Source organism: Pseudophryne corroboree, chromosome 5, assembly GCF_028390025.1.
Source record: "Pseudophryne corroboree isolate aPseCor3 chromosome 5, aPseCor3.hap2, whole genome shotgun sequence".
NCBI classification, from domain to species: Eukaryota; Metazoa; Chordata; class Amphibia; order Anura; family Myobatrachidae; genus Pseudophryne; species Pseudophryne corroboree.
The window spans coordinates 279,750,475-279,770,390 of record NC_086448.1 but is presented as its reverse complement, the minus strand read 5'-3'; the positions used below and the strand labels follow the sequence as shown (position 1 = coordinate 279,770,390).

Genomic DNA, 19,916 nt, shown 5'->3' with positions numbered 1-19,916 from the left:
ATGGTCAGGAGTGTCTGTCAGGGTGAGCCGTACCCACCCAGGTCACTAATATCTACGGGCGTGAGACGCGGTTGTGAGGCAACAGGAGCAGCTCCTGGAAGGACAGCCAAACCAAGGCTGTGGCTTCTCTCGATGGTGGGCCTCAAGCCAAAACGTCCCCAGCAGGGCAGCTGATCACCTCCAGGCAGGTATCCACAGGTGCAGAAGGGTGAGGATAATGTGAGGAGCAGTGGAAGAAGGGGAAATCTCCTGATTCTCCTGTTCTTTGTTGATGTGGTTGCAGGAGCTAGCAAACAGTGCATCTTCTCTCTTTGCCAGCTAGGCCACACCTCCCAATATAAATAATTTTGATAATTCCGATATTAAATTTTTATTGACTGTGCAAAAAACATAATCATTGGGTACAGAAATAAAATAGGGATGTGTAGACTGCAGGCAGCAGTTAGGAGCTCTGGGTAGCTCCGGGCACTGGGATAGTGGAGTGAGTCACTGGAGGGGTCCCGCACTCCAGACACTGGTTCTGGTGATGTGGTGACACAGGTTTCTTATAGCCATGAAACTGTCCCCGGGGTGTAGGCTCAGAAGAAAGGTAGAAGAGCCCACATAGAGGTGCAGGTAGGCAGAATCAAACGCTAAAAAGCAGCGACAAGTCCGAAGCTGATGTGGACTGCATTATGGCTGCCAAACCACGCCCCCCCAAAAAAATGTAAAAGCAACCAACAGAATCTATCTATCACATTTGAAGCAGTTAATAAATAATCTCTTGTTACTTTACCTGAGTGAGCTGTCCAAACCCATCAGGCCAAAAGTCTTCTTTATACTTGTCATTAGGGTATGTACCAACTGGACTCCTGTCACCATGGCGAAATACCTGTTAACAGAATGCATGCATTTACATTTTTATTCCACATGTATTTGAATTTCGGTGTCATCCCTGTTCTATTTACACTTATCTTCCTATTCACCCTCAACACAGTAACTTTGACTCATGTTTTCCATAAGCATAGTACCCTTTAACAAACAAATGAAGCACAATAGTGCATTGGCTTGACACTTTAATATAAACATATTGGGTATGATGACAAACTCGTCATCTAAAGCCTTGGCTATGTCATTGTTGGAGCAGATCTGACTAGAGGAACCCAGAAAACATAGGTGCTCTGCACATAACTTTGCAGAATATGAACATGAATGATGTGACTGGGTGTGGATCATAGGGTCGACAGTAACTAGGTCGACAGTCATTAGGTTGACCACTATTGGTCGTCAGTGACTAGGTTGACATCTGAAATAAGTCGTCATGGTCATTAGGTCGACATGGAAAAGGTCGACATAGAAAAAGGTTGACATTAGTCTTTTATATTTTTGTGGTATTGTTTTCTCTGTAAAGTGCCCGGGAACCCCAATTAGTGCACCGTGTCCCCTTGCATGGCTCGCGACTGCGGGCAAGGAGACTCGCTCTGCTGCGCTTAGCACAGGTTACTATTGCCAAAGGTAGTTCACGTGGATCGTAAAAATGAAAAAGTTAAAAAAATTTGAAAAACTCATGTCGACCCTTTCATGCATTGACCTTTGCAATGGCGACCTAGTGACCATGTCAATCTAATAACCATGTCATCCTAATGCATGTAGACCAATAGTGGTCGATCTAAGTGCTGTTGACCTAAAGACCGGATCCCATGTGACATGTGGTGAATTGCAGATTATGGCACAGATATTTGGGGTAGACCATGTCTTGTGCAAAAATATGAACAACGATGGCTGCACATGCGCAGTGTGTGCTGGAGACCTGAGCCTGGAAGCAGCATTGCAACAAGCATGAAAAAATAGGATTTTAAATACCCTCCGGTAAATGCTTTTCTCATAGTCCCCTTCTGCAAGCGCCACTGTGCAGTGCATTATTTCTGAATATATCCCTAGAACGTTGTTGTAGGGTGTGTGGCATGGGGCTGCTCTGGACCCATGGACCCGTGTTCGCTGCACACCCTGTACCCATGATAGATACTCCACTGCTTTCCAGAGGCAACTACTCTCATTTCAATGTTAATCTTGGGAACTCCCTTCTGCAGGATTAGACTGTACCCCACCCCACCCATTGGTGAATTCACTCACCCTATTTGTTTACTCTACCTCTCAGCACAATGCTTTATGTGTTCCTCCATCTGTGACAGGCTCTACCTCCAGTTGCTTTGATTCTTGCTGTGATGAATTGGCTTTGCTTACCACCATTGTGGCTAGGGTTAAAAGTATGCTAACCACACCTACTTTGGCGTTGGCCCTGCCTACATGAGGATTCAGATGTGGATGGAGAGGCTATCGCTGCTGCTAGCAGCAATAGCTCTAATATGGTAATACAGCAGTCATGCCTCTTGCATGCATTACTGATCCAATGTGCATCCAAGGACGCAGTATCGGATCACCGGCCACCTCAGGTCCTGCCAAGAGGCTTGGTCTGTCCTCTGATGGAGATCCTGGACTCGTCCCTCCACAACAACGTCGGCGACACACTCCCCACCCCCAAACGGCATCAGTCTGTCAATCACTGAAAGTCTGATGCTGTAGTGCAACCAATGTTGCAGACCTGTTTTGTGCATGTGCATTACGAGTTTGTTGCATGCGCAAATTACCAAACATCAGTACATTGCGGTATGTGCCTCAGTAGCCGGAATCAGACGCAATGTTTGTTGGAAAAAGTATAGTTGAAGACGTCACTATAGGCCTGATCCAGATGTGCACGCAGATTTTGGATGCAGCGGACTTGTGAAAATATGCTAATGGCTCAGCCACCATCTTGTGTACAGAGATGCCCATTGTTGGCATCTCAAATCAGCCGCTTACGTTTAAAAGACGCAACATCCGGAACATCGGCCGCATCATAAAACTTCTCAGCAACCCTCTGCTGTCTCAGAATGTCAGTCTCAACTAAAACACCGGTACCACCTGTGATCAAATTCGCAGTGGGTAACCATGACACACCCAGAAAACAGTGGCGACACACCTGTGTTTTTGTAGCCAACCCCATTATCTCCCCCAAATGGTCATTACCTCTCACTAACTTTGTAAAAAACTCTTTACAGTGTCCGCCAACGCTAATCAATCGCCGCTCATGTGCAGTGCGGCTGTGACACATGCACAGTGGCCATGAATTGCTCCACTGTATCCAAAATCGACATTACCAAGGCACACGTGTACCTAGATGCGGCGCATATGCCCGTGTGCCCATGTCGCAGGTTGGGTGAGCGTGGCTACATCGGTTTGTCCATAACGTTCTTGAATCCTCAAAAAAAAGGTATAGGAATTCTAATTTCTGTGCATGAATCTGTATACATGCAGATAACACCACCAAACAGATCATCCTAACTGCATGCTCAAAAACATAGCATTTTTAACATCTCAAATAAATTATAATATTACCTAAAGAAAACATAGCAACAATGAATTCTCCACTGTAATAATTCTTGTATCAAAGTATTTAACCACTAATCCAGATCAGGCTCCAGGGGCTGACATTAGTTAGGGGAAACTCAATTAGATGTGGGATTTACAGTGGGCTTTTAACTCCCTGGTTAAGGGACTGGGGCTTATTTAATTACTACTTGCAATAGGCTTCAGGATGCACTAGTACATGAAAGTTTTTGTAATGCAATTAACAAATAGGATGCAGCATCAGTCCTTATAATATCTATTAAAATACTTCAAGTGCACTCACAACCGTCAGGGCCGGATTAAGCCTTGGGGGTGCCCGGGGGACTTTAGACAGGGGGGGCCCAGTGGAAGGTGGGCAGGGCTGTGTATAAAATTGTGCTTACCTCCCAACATGACCCATTCCAGGAGGGACAACATGCTCTTTACATGAACTTCCTTCCTAATATATGATTGTAGTCACCTGTGTTAAACAATTTAATTGATAAGAAAGGTGTTTCAACACAGATGATTGCAATCATAAATTAAGAAGGAAGTCCAGGTAGAGAGCATTTTGTCCCACCTGGAATGGGTCATTTTGGAATGTATGGATTGTGTATATTAAATTTAGATCAATGGTGTATACTAGATTTAAATTAATAGTTCAATAATGCCTGGGTGCTGTTTATATCTCCGCCTAATTGAAAGACAACTATTTTATAAAATGTTCTTGTAGTGGAACAAAGACCACTTAAACAGCCTTAAAATACACATAGAAAAATAAAATCTGTAATTTATCTTGTCACATGCAAAAATGGTAGCAGCCTCTGTACTACTTACACACTGGGACAGGACTCAGGAGGACTCTGTGTGTGTCTCTATCTCTCCCTCTCTAGACCCTTATTAGATGACAAGTTATACAGGGCTCCCACCCAGGTGTGGAGAGAGCTGAAAGTGACACAGGGATCCCACCCGGTGTCACTTACAGCTCTCTCCACTCTCCTATCTCTCCTCTGGTTGGGAAGCTCCATTGATAGTTCATGAAATCTGATACTCCTGTGTCTTTGCCTGTGCTGCATTCTGTCCTGCTCGCATTCTGGCTGTCTGCTTCTGCTGCTGCATAAGAGGGAAAGCTAGTGATGTGAGTGTGCTCTGGCCGGGGGGCCCCCTGACAGAGGGGGGCCAGGGGTACAGTATGCCCTGCACCCCCCCCTTAATTTGGCTATGACAACCGTATTGGTTTAAATCAGATCTGTGCAATATCTATAGTAGCCTAAAGTGCAGTGCTTGTTAGCTTGTATTCAGGCAGCATGTTCATGTCTGTTTTCAGGGAACATGCTGAGTGAGTGATTTCAGTGTAGTAACAATGCATTAGCTTATTGAAAATATCTTAGTCATATTCTAATCTATACCTCGCAGGTTCAACCCACTTTCTGTCTAGCAATAATCATCCATTGATTCATACATTTATTCGGGTGACAAGTAAAACATATAAAGATTGGCAATAATGTAGCCACAGTATGTTATTTGAATAAGGAGGGAATCGATCAAATACTAAGCTTCTCCATTGCAAGCTCAGACACAGATTTCTGCTTGTACTTACAGCAGTGGTTTCCAAACTTTTTTGAATCACGGCGCCCTAGAATTTCAGAATTTTTTTCACGGCACCCCTAGGCCAAAAATTTCTTATTGAGAAATTTAGAAAGAAATATTACATTAAGTAGATCGCATTTATGTGTCATTCTTAGGGTCAGTTGTGTGGTGAGGGACCAGATTTGCTTCTGTTTGGCCACATATTTTACGACTGGCAGCCACCAGCACTGGTTTTGCCTATTATATTGACCATGAATAATTTGAATTGGTCCTGGACCACCAACCCAGGGCAACCCTGCAAGTGTCTGAGGCACCCCAGGGAGCCACGGCACACAGTTAGGGAACCTCTGACTTACAGTAACGTGGATTTCTGTTTGCACACTCATTAAGTGCACCCACAGGGCTTAACTCTTGGTATCTATGCCTTACCGCTTAACTGCACTTATCCAGGGAGCTGTAACAAATTGAATTCCCGCTTAGTGATCCTAACAAACATGTGGGGGATACTCAGTCAAAATCCACAGAACATCTTTATTAGTGAAAACTCACTTGAACATCAACCGAGCTAAACTAAAACCATGAGAAGTACAGGAATCATAATTTGTCAATTAAATATGTTGCCCAATGTACCATCTAGTCAAAAGCCTCTTATACAGCAACAAATTATAACCAGCATGTCTTGTGTGGGTCTGAGTCAATAGAGGAGGTAGCTGCCATGGATTGCAGAAATCTCTAGCATGGCCCCAAGCATCGTGTCAGCTATTTTTTTTTTTTTTTTTGTAAATGTGAGATGCACACTGGAAACGTGGGTATGCCCCCCCCCCCCCCATCAATGGTATAATCGGGGGAGTCATTGTCCTGAGGCCCACACTTTCATGGTAAAGAGTGGGGTTGAGTCAGCTGGCCCCCACTGGACTAGCCCAACCCTGGCTAGATTAATAAAAAAGTTTCCTTTCTGCTTGGAGACGGTGGTGAGAATGAGAAAATGAAATGATGCAGGGCATACATAAACATCCCTTGGCCACATCAAGTGCTGCTAAACACAGTCCCAAATGTCTCCGAAAGGGGTCTGGCCCAGGGGGGACCATGTCCTCACCCTACATGCATACCTGCTGACTTTTCTAGACCTTCCTTCCGGATGTAAGTTGAAAGTGCAGAGAAAGTGATGGCATTATTCACATCATCATGACCCTACTCCCCAAAGTTTGTTGCTGTGAATTGCACTATTACACCAAAGCGAATTTATCTTCAAGACCCTACCTAATTCACTAGGGAAGTGGGCAAGATACAGAATAGTTCCGCACTCTCATGCGATACTTCCTGGAATGTGTGGCTAGGTCCCTAGTTGACCCACCTTGAATCTGGCTGTTTTTACTGTAGACATAGTAAGTGTGGAATTTCTTAACGTATGAGGTGGTGATAGCAAAGTCACCAACAGCATTTCAAAATGTTGTGACTGGTGGGCTAGTGTGTTTTTCTATCTAAAAATTTAAATGAGAGGAAATTCTTGTTTTGAAAGCAGCATTTTGAAATATTATGCTGATGCAATATATCTATTAAAGTAATTTATGTATACTCATTGCATATGAACTTGCGTGATATGTAGCAATTCTAGTTTGTGTTGGCATACGTGGAAGTCACTGTGCCAAAAGGCTGTGCAGCAGAACACACCAATTAGCACAGCTGTGAAAGCAGAGTGTATGATTTTCTGATCATTTGCAGCGTAATACATTTTTGGAGCTACTGTAGGTGGAGTTAGTAGATATCAATATAATATTAAAATGTTACTTACAAGCTTTCTCTTATCCCCCAATTCAGATGGTCGCACAGTGGGCTTCATAGTGGCAGAACTATTCAACCAGTCACTAGCTACAGGAGTAATTCCAGAGTACTGGAAAAGAGCGAACGTAGTCCCACTGCACAAAAGTGGAAGCAAGGAAGAGGCAAGCAACTATTGACCAGTGAGCCTTACATCAGTAGTAGGGAAATTGATGTAAACACTCTTAAAAGAAAGAGTTGTAGATTATCTCAAATCCACCAATTTACAGGATCCCAAACAGCATGTATTCATTGGGGGGAGATCATGTCAAACAAACCTTATTGACTTTTTTTGACTGTGTGACTAAAGTAATAAATAAAGGTGGAGCCATAGATATAGCTTATCTAGACTTTAGTGAGGCTTTTGCCACTGTCCCACATTGCAGACCCCTAAATAAACTTAAAAGCTTGGGATTGGATACCAAGATGGTTGAATTTATAAGATGTTGGTTGCAGGATAGAAAACAGAGAGTTGTAGTAAATGGAGTGCATTCACAGGAGGGAAATGTTACCAGTGGAGTACCCCAGGGATCCGTACTTGGACCATTGCTTTTTAATATCTTTATTGAAGACATTGCAAATGGCATTAAAGGGAAATTACAGTATGCCTTTTTGCAGATGACACAAAGGTATGCAACAGGGTAGACACACCAGGAGTGGTAAAACAAATGATTGAGGATCTAGGTAGACTAGAGGAATGGTTAAGGGTGTGGCAATTACAGTTTAATGCCACAAAATGCAAAATCATGCACTTGTGTCTCAAAAATTCAAAGGCTAAATATAGTATTAATGGCATTATACTGGAAACTACTGAGGAGGAAAGGGATCTAGGAGTCACTATTTCAGGTGACTTAAAGGCAGGTAAGCAATGTAACAAAGCAATGAGGAAGGACAGTCAGATGCTTGGTTGCATAGGGAGAGGAATCAGCAGCAGAAAGAAATAAGTGAAGTGAAGGGACAGAATGGGACAGGAGAGGGTTAAACCCCTCAGGCTGGGGGCGGACCTAGAAAACAGCAGAGAGGTTTTAGCCTATGGGTGCAGAGGGTAGTGGTTGTCCCTGTATTGAGTCTGGGTGCTGGTCGGGTTTACCTGTTTTTGGTTTAGTTTGTTGGTTTGGGTGCGCTCACCTTCGATGACTGTTATATCTGCTGGATCACCCTAACGGGGACAGCCTCACCACCCGGACGGGTGGGTAGTCAAGTGCAGGTTGAGTGGATACCTTGTTTGGTGTTTTCAGTGTTGTTCTTCTTTGATGGGTTTGTAAAGAGCATTGGTGTGGTCTGGGTAAGACTGTTACTGCCGTTCTTTCTTGCCACCATACTCCTAATTTTCTTTACACTACTTTATTAGGTATATTAGGTTACTGCTTATAAATAAATAGCCGTCAAGTTTTCTGCCAAATTCACATCTCCGAGTCTTTATTTTAGAATTGTTAAGTTGAATTGTGTGTGTCACTAGATGAGTATGACTGGACGGCCCTAAACCGTAAAGGGGTTTAGTAATGAAGCCACTGTATAGGTCATTGGTATAGTATTATCTAGAATACTGTGTTCAATTCTGGAGGACATATCTTCAGACAGGTATTAATACATTAGAAACTGCACAAAGAAGGATAACTGAAATGGTACATGGCCTACATCACAAAACACAGAGCCGGCCCTAGGCATAGGCAAACTAGGCAATTGCCTAGGGCATCTGATATGCCTAGGGGCACAAGCAGCTTCTGCTGATTAAAATGATATGCCGCATGTCTATATTCTGTGTGTAGCATTTCATATGCAGATACAGCCACATTCGCACACAGTATATAGGAATGTCACATATCATTTTAATCAGCAGAAGCTGCTTGTGCATCCTAGCCACATAGCAATGCAAATAAGATGCATTTTCATAAAAAATAGGCACCCGACGTTAGCAGAGCTGCCAGTTGACTTACGCCAGGAACTATATGTGTCATTATGTGTATAAGGGCATTAATAATGTGTAACATATGTGTAAGGGGCACTATGTGTGTTATTATGTGTATAAGGGCACTAATAATGTACGGCATATGTGTAAGGGACATTGGGGAAGATGTTTTAACCTGAAGAAGGCATAAGGAAGTGGTAAAGCAGTGATAAGTACAAGGTGATAAATGCACCAGCCAATCAGTTCCTAATTATTAATTTACATATTGGAGCTGATTGGCTGGTGCATTTATCACCTTGAACTTATCACTGGTTTATCACTTCCTAATGCCTTCTCTGGTTAATACATCTGCCCCATTATGTGTGTCATTATGTGTATAAGGGCATTAACAATGTGAGGCATATGTGTAAGGGAAATTATGTGTATAAGGGCATTAATAAGGGTTGGCATAATGTGTAAGGTGCATTATGTTTATAAGGACATTAATAATGTATGTCATATGTGTAAGGGGCATTACTGTGTGGTATTATGTGTATAAATGCATTACCAATGTGTGGCATTATGTGTATAAGGTGCTGTACTGTGTGGCGTAACGTATAGAAAGGGCACTACTGTGTGGTCTAATGTAAATAATGAGCAATATGGTGTGGTGTATTGTGAATAAGGAGCAATATGGTGTGGTGCAATGAGAATAAAGAGCAATATGGTGTGGTGTAATGTGAATAAGGAGCAATTCAGTATGATATGTGAATGAGGGGCACTACTGTGAGGAGTAACGTATATATGGGGTAATTCCAAGTTGATCGCAGCAGGAATTTTTTTAGCAGTTGGGCAAAACCATGTGCACTGCAGGGGGGGGCAGATATAACATTTGCAGAGAGAGTTAGATTTGGGTGGGTTATTTTGTTTCTGTGCAGGGTAAATACTGGCTGCTTTATTTTTTCTCTGCAATTTAGATTGCAGATTGAACTCACCCCACCCAAATCTAACTCTCTCTGCACATGTTATATCTGCCCCCTTGCAGTGCACATGGTTTTGCCCAACTGCTAACACAAATCCTGCTGCGATCAACTCAGAATTACCCCAATAAGGTAAAGTGGTACTACTGTGTGATGTAATGTGAATAAGGGACACTATCGTATGATAAATTGTGAATAAAGTTGCACTACTGTGAGGCATAAATTGAATTGGGGGTACTATTGTGTGGCCATGCCCCTTGCCAGCAAAAACACATTCCTTTTTGGGCTGTGCTCCGAATGTGCACACTTTTCTTATTTAAATTACAAGGGGTAGGAAAAAAAAAAAGGACTGCTATGGGTGGGGGGTGATGGTGCTGGGAAAGGGGTGCAGGGTCAGAGGCAGAAGTAGTGGTGGTGCTAGGGGGCACCAGCCAAAATCTTGCCGAGGGCATCATATTGGTTAGGGCCGGCTCTGACAAAATATAACCAGAAACACAAAAAAAATCTCAATATGTATAGTTTGGAACAGAGAAGGGAAAGGGGAGACATAACAGAAACTTTCAAATACTGTATATGAAGGGTTTTAACAAAGTCCAGGAGTGAAACATTCTTCAAATGAAGAGAAGTAATAGGACACAAGGACATGCACTGAGACTGGAGGGGGGGGGGAGGCTCAGGGGAAATTTGAGGAAAAATTACTTCACAGAAAGGGTAGTGGTCAAGTGGAATAGCCTCCCATTAAAGGTGGTAGAGGCTAAGACAGTAGATCAATTTAAACATACATGGGATAGACATAAGGATATCCTTACAAAGAAATAAGGATCAAATAAGGTTTGAGGTAAAAATATGGCAAAAAAAGGGGCAGACCAGATGGACCAAGTGGCTCTTATCTGCCGTCAAATTCTATGAGGGATATTCAATTGTTTGAAAAGTCAGTTGGGTGTCTGTTTTTTCCTATCCAAGACAGGAAAAATCAGACACCCAACTGACTTTTCAAACAATTGAATTCCCCCCTATGTTTCTATGTTTCTCATTCAGAGTCACATGCACTGCATGCTCAGAAATACTGTAGATGTGAATTTCCACCTGTATTTAGAATCACCACATCTCCTGCAGTGTCTCTGGTAAGGGGATCCAGTCAAATGGTTACATGCTCAGAGTCTCAACATGTTCACAATGTGAAATGTCGTCATTCTCAGAATGCTGATGGCAGGGATGAACTGGGGTCCAAATTTGGCCCTGGCATGTGAGTGCACGTGCGTGCTGCGTACAGAGGTGCGCGGGCACTAAAGTCAGGGGTGTGCCGCGAGTCAGGGGGCATGGACTTGCGGCATGCACCCATTTCCATTGAGATGGGCGGGGGCGCGCAACCAGCACACGGTGGCGTGCTTCGAGTCATGGGGGCGTGGATTCATAGCACGCCTCAATTTCTATGGAAACGGGAAGGGAGGCGGCCAGAGCAGAGAGCTGAAGGCTGCGCTGGGCGCGGCCTTCTCATCTCTCTGTCTGACAGGACCGGCCCACAAGTTTATCAGCCCTTCTAGCATTGCCAGAAGTGTCAGATGGGCAGTCCCTGGCTGTCGGTCATGGTTAGGCACCACCGGAACGGTTAAACTACAAGGGGAGGTTAGCATTAGGCTATGTGCAGGGCCGGACAGCATACCTGGCACTTCTTGCAGATGCTAGAAGAGCCGATGACCACACAAAGAGACAGGCTGGTTGAGCAGTGCAGCCTGCCAGAACTCTGCTTGGCTGAGACAAAGGCTGTGTTGGCTCCTGTGCTCACCTATGGTAAGCGGTAGGGTTTAATGTTAGAAAAAAACTCCCCCTGAAGTGCTGGTCACATGACTGCCAGGATCTGAAAGAAGACTCTGGAGCTGCTGCTGCAGCCGGGACCAGGAAACTAACCGTTGAGCCACCAGGAAAGTTAGGTCAATATTCTATTTCTATCATGTCGACATGATACATGTCGACCTAACATACCACATCCAGCCAAATTGCTGCATATCATACTTTTGAAACAGCATTTCAGTGAGATTGTGAAAGTAACACCTATCAGCGCAGCTGCTATCTGAGAGGCATGTTATAAAAATTACTTACAGCAAAATGTAAATGAGCACCAAAGTTAGTAAGATGTACTTGGTGAAGAAAATACACTGGTATTTTCCAAGATTTGTTTGTGTGTTGTGTTTTACAAGAGTTTCCATATACTGTAAGTGGCCACGACAAACCTTATTTACAATGCATGTAACCGTAGGGATCATTGTGTCATAGTGACATAGTTTATGAGGTTGAAAAAAGACAATTTGTCCATCGAGTTTAACCTATTTGTGGTCTCCTACGCTGTATTATTTTTAGGACTAATTTTATCTGTTGTAAAAGTCGGGTGTTTTGTTTACTCCTCTTTTTTATTTTTGAACTATAGTACGTGATCTACCCACCATAACCCTGTATATCCTTATTCATTAGGAATTTATCTAGCCCATTATTATAAGTATTGACCGAGTCCACCATTACTCCTCGATCTGGCAGGGAATTCCAAACACGTATTGTCCTTACTGTGAAGAAACCTTTTATCGCGTCTGTGTGCGAAATCTCCTCTTCTAACCTAAGCGGATGTCCACGTGTTCTCTGAGTTGATCTTACCAAAAACAGATCCTCTGCAAGCTCTGTGTATTGTCCCCTTAAATATTTGTAAATGTTAATAATGTCCCCTCTTAATATCCTCTTTTCCAGTGTAAACATGTCTAACCTAGCAAGGTTATCCTTTTTGCAGTATGGTGCCCAAAACTGTGTACAGTATTCAAGATGTGGCTTCACTGGGGATTTATATAATCCCTTGCATCAATTCCTTGCTTTATACATGCTAATACCTTGATTGCTTCCTTTGCTGCAATCCTACTTTGGGTACTGCTGCTAAGTTTGTTATCTATGTGAACACCTAAGTCTTTTTCCAGTACAAAACCCCCTAATTTTACCCCATTTAGCAAGTAGGTGGTATTTATGTTCTTGCTACCAAAGTGCATTACCTTACACTTGTCTGTATTGAACCTCATTGTCCATTTTGCTGCCCATGTTTAAATAAGTCATTCTGAAGAGACACATCATCTCCCTCCAAATTTATAACCTTACATAGTTTGGTATGTCCGCAAAAAATGACACCATGCTCTCTAGACCTACTGCTAGATCATTTATGAAAATGTTGAACAATAGTGGTCCAAGTACAGACCCTTGTGGCACACCACTTAGTACTTCAGTCCAATTTGAAAAAAATTCCATTAACCACAACTCGCTGCTCCATATTGCCGTATTGTGTTGAAAGCTTTAGCAAAGTCTAAAAAGATTACATCCACCTCCTTTCCCTGATCTAGGTTTGTGCTGTTTCATAAAAGCCTAGTAAGTTTGTTTGACATGATCTATCCTTCACAAATCCATGTTGGTTCCTATTAATAACCTTATTGTCTTCAAGGAACTCCTGTATACTGTCCCTTATAATACCTTATAGTACTTTCCCCACTACAGATGTAAGACTAACTGGTCTATAGTTACCCGCTTCAGATTTACTTCCCTTTTTGAATATAGGCACTACTTCCGCTATATGCCAGTCTTTTGGAACCATACCTGATGTGAGTCAGTGAAGATCAAAAATAGCGGTCTTGCTGGTTCAGATTGTAGCTCCTTGAGAACCCTTGGGTGAATTCCGTCTGTACCAGGAGACTTATTAATCTTATTTTTTTTTAAATCGGTCATAAACTACTACCTCACTTAAATAAGCACTTAGCAGTGGGGCATTATCGTTGCTGAGATTGTGTATTAATCCCTGCATCTGGGTCCTCTCTTATAAATACAGATGACAAAAACTCATTTAATTTTCCGCTATGTCATTATCATATTTGATTGAGACTCCCAGCTTGTCCTTTATAGGGCCTATACTCTCTTTCTTTAATATTTTGCTGTTGATGTGTTTAAAAAATGTTTGGGGTTTGATTTACTTTCCTTTGCTATTAGCTTTTCCGTTTTTACTTTAGCAGCTCTTATTCCTTTTTTGCATATTTTGTTACAATCCTTATAGTACTGGAATGACTCCGCCCTCCCATCCGCTTTATACTTTTTGAATGCTCGCCTCTTTTTGATCATTAATTCTTTATGTTTTTGTTGAGCCACATTGGTTTGGAATTATTACTCCTATGTTTGCTGCCCATGGGAATAATTTACGAGTATAATTATCGAGCAGCATTTTTAATACATCCCATTTCTCATTCAATGTCTCTTAAAGCTTTCCTCATCATATCAAAGTTGTCTGCTTATGAAAACTGATATTGAATGTGACCATATTGTGAGCGCTGTTTTCCATGTGCTCCCCCTACTATAATATTTGATATCAAATCCCCATTGTGTGTTAATACCAGGTCTAAGATTGCATTGTACAGTACCTAGTTGGTTCCTCAATTAGTTGAAGTAAATAGTTATCATTTAGTGTGTTTAAAAACCTGTTACCCCTAGCAGTATCACATGAATCATCTGTCCAATTAATCTCTGGATAGTTAAAATCTCCCATCACTGTTACCTCTCCTAATCCTGCCGTTTTTTCTATTTGCTTCAGTAACAGTTCCTCATCAGGCACATTAGTACCAGGCGGCTTGAAGCATATTCCTATAATTATCTTTTTTGTTCCCTTTCCCCGCATGCAGTTTCTTTCCATAAAGTCTCAACAGTATTTACAGTCCCCTCCTGAATATCTTCCCGTATATCAGGTTTTAAAAATTAGTTTACGTAAAGACATACCCCTCCACTCCGTTTATTTAATCTTTCTCTCGGAACAGCGTGTAACCCTCCAGATTGACTGTCCAATGGTGATATTCATCCCACCAAGTTTCAGTAATGCCTATAATATCACACTGTTTGTTTGCTGCAAGGACTACTAGTTCCCCCTTTTTTCCAGTAAGGCTTCTAGCATTTACATATATACAATTAATATAAGTATTCCACCTTGTGTTAGTGACATCATTTCTATATGCAGTAATGATGACCTGTAATCGTCATTAGTTAATGTTTTGGCAATACCGTCGGTAATTTCCTCATTAGTACCCTTGCCGGCTGCTCTTTTCCTCCCCCTTCTCCACCCCCATTCAGCTCACTATCTCCATCCTTACTGTTCTCACTGCATGACCTGTAGTTTCTAGCTAAACCCTCCCCCCAGGCACCTAGTTTAAAATCTCCTCCAACCTTCTAACCATCCTGCCCCCCAGTACTGCTGCCCCCTCCTCATTCAGTTGCAATCAATCACAACAAAAAAAGATGTCTTATAACCAGGGCCGTTTCTAGACAATTTGGCTCCCAGTGCGAGATTTCAAAATGCGCCCCCCCCCCCATTGCTATAAAAAAAAATTGCGTGCCCCCCCCATATAGCCAGAAAAAAAGCATGCGCGCGCCGAAGGCGCGCGCGCTCCCGACAAGGCTGTGTGGCCTGATTAAAATGGGCGTGGTCTCATTACAGTGGGCGTGGCCTCGTCTGATATCACACCCACCACAGGGGGAAAAAATAAAAATAAAAAAGTCCCCTTTTTACACATTACACCAGGCAAGTGTCCCCATATTACACAGCGCGGCAGGCAGCTGTCCCCATTTACAAAGTGCGGCAGGCAGGTGTCCCCATTTTACACAGTACGGCAGGCAGGTGTCCCCATTTAACAAAGTGCGGCAGGCAGGTGTCCCCATTTTACACAGTACGTAGGCAGATATCCCCATTTTACACAGTACGCAGGCAGGTGTCCCCATTTTACACAGTACGCAGGCAGGTGTCCCCATTTTACACAGTACGCAGGCAGGTGCCCCCATTTTACACAGTGCGGCAGGTATCCCCATTTTACACAGTGCGGCAGGTGTCCCCATTTTACACAGTGCGGCAGGTGCCCCCATTTTACACAGTGCGGCAGGTATCCCCATTTTACACAGTGCGGCAGGTGTCCCCATTTTACACAGTGCAGCAGGTGTCCCCATTTTACACAGTGCGGCAGGTATCCCCATTTTACACAGTGCGGCAGGTGTCCCTATTTTACACAGTGCGGCAGGTGTCCCCATTTTACACAGTGCGGCAGGTGTCCCCATTTTACACAGTACGCAGGCAGGTGTCCCCATTTTACACAGTACGCAGGCAGGTGCCCCCATTTTACACAGTGCGGCAGGTATCCCCATTTTACACAGTGCGGCAGGTGTCCCCATTTTACACAGTGCGGAAGGTGCCCCCATTTTACACAGTGCGGAAGGTGCCCCCATTTTACACAGTGCGGCAGGTGTCCCCATTTTACACAGTGCAGCAGGTGTCCCCATTTTACACAGTGCGGCAGGTATCCCCATTTTACACAGTGCGGCAGGTGTCCCCATTTTACACAGTGCAGCAGGTGTCCCCATTTTACACAGTGCGGCAGGTGTCCCCATTTTACACAGTGCAGCAGGTGTCCCCATTTTACACAGTGCGGCAGGTATCCCCATTTTACACAGTGCGGCAGGTGTCAAGTGGGAGGAGGGAGGGAGGGAGGGAGGGAGAGAGAGAGAGAGGGAGGGAGAGAGAGAGAGAGAGAGAGAGAATACTTACAACTTGCCGCTCTTCGGGTCCCGCGCGCCGGCCGCCTCCTCCGTCGATGGTTATCTCCAGTCCTCTCCTCCCTCTCTCTTCCCCCCCGAGCGCTCCTGCTTGGGGGGCGGGGCTTCGCGGAATGACGCGTTTGCGTCGTGACGTCACGACGCAAACGCGTCATTCCGCGAAGCCCCGCCCCCCGAGCAGGAGCGCTCGGGGGGAGAGAGAGGGAGGAGAGGAGTAGTCACAAAGTGCCGCGGTGGGCGCCCCGTGCGGTTGCACGGCTCGCTCGCCGCTAGAAACGGCACTGCTTATAACCAATGCAGGGGAATGGCACTGATGATCACATTTGGACGTATATATCTCTGATTTCTTTTTTTCCAAGAATGTAACAGCTTCATAATGGGGGTAAGGTGCAATCATGGAGATTGATGGACTATTCAGGGAGTTTGCTACAATTTCAGGGAGTCTCCTGCAGAATGCAGGAGGGTAGGCAACTATGTTGCATATTCAACTCAGCAGTATCTCTCCTGCTACATACACGGCTCTTGCTGTCTCTATCTAAACTGCTGCATATTCATCTTAGCAATATACCTCCAGTCATACAGTACACATGGCTCCTGCAGTGCCTCAAGCAGCTCCTGTTGTCTTCACATATATATATATATATATATATATATATACATATATATATATATATATATATATATATATATATATATGTATGGACTTTTTTCTGATGTTCTAATACAACTGACTTTTACACAAGTCCTTGCGTGCCGCAGATTTCTTTGTTTGTTGTTTGCTTTTTGTTTGTTATATATGTATATATATATATATATATATATATATATATATCCAGGCCCGGCGCTACCCGCTCAGCAAAGGGATGCATTGCAGGTAGGCGCCGAGCAGGAGAGGCGCCTTCACTGCTCTGCATCCCTGCTGAAGCGCCGTCCTGTTCCCCCTGCTGCTGGCTGCTGCGCCTGCCCTGTCACACTGACAGGCAGCCGCAGCAGCGCCGACAGCATGACTCCTCTCTCCCCTGTGACAGTGAGAGAAGAGGAGTGTCAGTTTGCGACCTGATGAAAGGGGGCGGAGCTACACGGGCCAAGGGGCGGAGCTACATGGACCAAGGGGCGGAGCTGCATGGAACAGGCTAGCAGACTATGGAAGATCTAGCCAGCAAGATTGTGGTAAGGGGATGCAAAAAGAGTGTGAGAGAGAAAGTGTGTGTGTGTATATGTATGTGTGTGTTTGTTTATATTTAAAAAGTGGATGCTGTCTGCCGTAATGTGTAAAAAGTGGGACGCTGTCTGCCGTAATGTGTAAAAAGGGGGACGCTGGCTGCCGTAATGTGTAAAAAGGGGACTCTGTCCGCTGTAATGTGTAAAAAAGGGCCGCTGGCCGCCGTAATGTATAAAAAGGGGGACGCTGGCTGCCGTAAAGTGTAAAAAGGGCATGCTGTCCACTGTAATGTGTAAAAAGGGGACGCTGTCTGCCGTAATGTGTAAAAAGGGGGACGATGTCTGCCGTAATGTGTAAAAAGGGGATGCTGTCTGCCGTAATGTGTAAAAAGGGGGACGCTGGCTGCGGTAATGTGTAAAAAGGGGACGCTGTCTGCCGTAATGTGTAAAAAGGGGACGCTGTCTGCCATAATGTGTAAAAAGGGGGGCGCTGTCTGCCGTAATGTGTAAAAAGGGGGACGCTGTCTGCCGTAATGTGTAAAAAGGGTGATGCTGTCTGCCGTAATGTGTAAAATGGGGAATCTGTTGGCCATAATGTGTAAAAGGGGCTCTACCTGGTGTAGTGGCGCTACTGTGCGGCGTAGTTTGAATCATGGAGACTACTATAATATGTAATATGAATTGGTATTATATTGTGGCCACACCCCTTCCCCAGGAAGCCACGCGCCTATATTTTTTGTGCGCGCCTGCGGCGCGCACTGCCCCTATTTTACATACAGGGGGGGGGGGCGATGCCCTCTCTTGCACACAGCGGTAAAATGTCTAGTTACGGCACTGTCTGTGTGCAGAGCCGTAACTAGCGCTGCACAGAGTGTGTGTGTGGGCAGAGAGTTCACATCCATAGGCTTGCACGGATCTCCTGCAGCTCAGGGGCCCAAGAGGCCATGGTAACCCCCCGGCCCTGCATGTAAAGTATGGGAGGGCGCCGAACACCCTAGCACCGCCCCTGTATATATCTCATCATCATTCTGTGCTGCTGACAAAGATTTTCAAGTTTCTGTAATCATTGCATTAACAACATTTTTAAGAGCATTCTCATACTTATCCATTTTTACAGCAAATGCCCAAGACAGAGGTTGAGGGCTCATTTTAAAACTGTACTCAAAATTATCTTTAATTTGCTGTAAGGGACATTACTATAAGGAGGAAAAATGACAAATAATGTAAGGGGCATGAATCACGATTATTTTTTCCCCCGTGTAGGCCAATGTCTGGCCATGCAGGTTGCACAACTGGGGTATAAGGTAGTCTTTCCCTGCAATGCCACGCTCCTTGCAACAAAGCCACACCCTTTTAGTGAGGACATGCCCCTTTTTGGGTGTGCACCTACGGCGTGTGCAAATTCTTCACTTTTCTAAAAGCAGTGGGGGGAGGTGGGGAGGGGCGCCAGAACATTTTCTGGCTTGGGGGAGAAAAATTTCTAGTTATGCAACTGCCTGTAATAATAATAATAATAATAATAATAATAATAATAATAATAATAATAATAATAAAACACAGAGTACAAAAGCATTTACTTATGGACATCAATAAACGAGAACTGTTGAAAAGTTGTAATCACAAAGCATGTCAAATCATGCAGCAAAGTATATTATTTCCATCAGATCCAAGTGAAAGCAATTTGAATATTTGCACATGAATCCGTAACAGGGACATACTGTATTTTGCAGTTAAATGAAAGAAGACATACCCAGAGGTATATGTATATTTATATAAAACTAACCATAATCCCATATTCTTACTTACCAGAACAACAAACTTCAGCTTTTTCTCTGCAGTTGCTTGGCCCAATAAAATAAGACATATGTTGAGGGAAATTAAGAAAGTTAGCAAAAAACACCTTGAACATCTAGCATTCATTTCTGCCGGAGACATGGATTTTTTAACCTTGTTGAACAGACAGATCTATCATCTAGCACATTGCTAAAAACAATGCAAAGCATATAGAGTACGGTAGAACGGCAACAGGGTGGAGCAAGGTGCTTCAGACAATGCCAAATTAAAACAGGTTATAGTACTTGAAAATGACAACTCTTGCAAAATATTCCCAGGGTAAACAAGCATTTAATTCTCTGCAGCACAGTAGAAGTGTGAAACCTTGAGAGACACTTGCATAAGGCTCATAGCTATTATATACTGTGTACTGTGTAAATAAATACTGTAACAAATAAATTATAACCAAAAGGACCTGATAAAGATTTTCTATTGATAAAAATTCTTTTTGGGCATATTTCTATAACAAAAAAAAAATTAGGAAAATTATTTTGTTCCATATTCTCATGGAAAAATGCTTTATTTTAGAGCCTTTTCTTGTGACTATAATGCTAAGGGAACAAAAAACAGGTCAGGTAAGAAAGTGTGAGAGATGGGAATAACAAAACACACAGAATGCTTGTGCCTCAGGGTGACAG

General features: G+C 43.6%; 1 protein-coding gene across 1 annotated transcript in view; it reads right to left on the bottom strand.

Annotated features, from left to right (window-relative positions):
• Positions 1-19,466, bottom strand: part of ACP3 (acid phosphatase 3) — a 238,985-nt gene extending 219,519 nt beyond the window's left edge. The window contains exons 1-2 of the mRNA XM_063922366.1: positions 19,252-19,466; positions 776-871 (exon numbers count right to left, since the gene is read on the bottom strand). Of these exons, the coding sequence (XP_063778436.1) occupies positions 776-871; positions 19,252-19,380 (225 nt within the window). The 5' untranslated portion in view covers positions 19,381-19,466. The remainder of the gene's footprint in view (positions 1-775; positions 872-19,251) is intronic.
• Between the last annotated feature and the right edge of the window lie 450 nt (positions 19,467-19,916).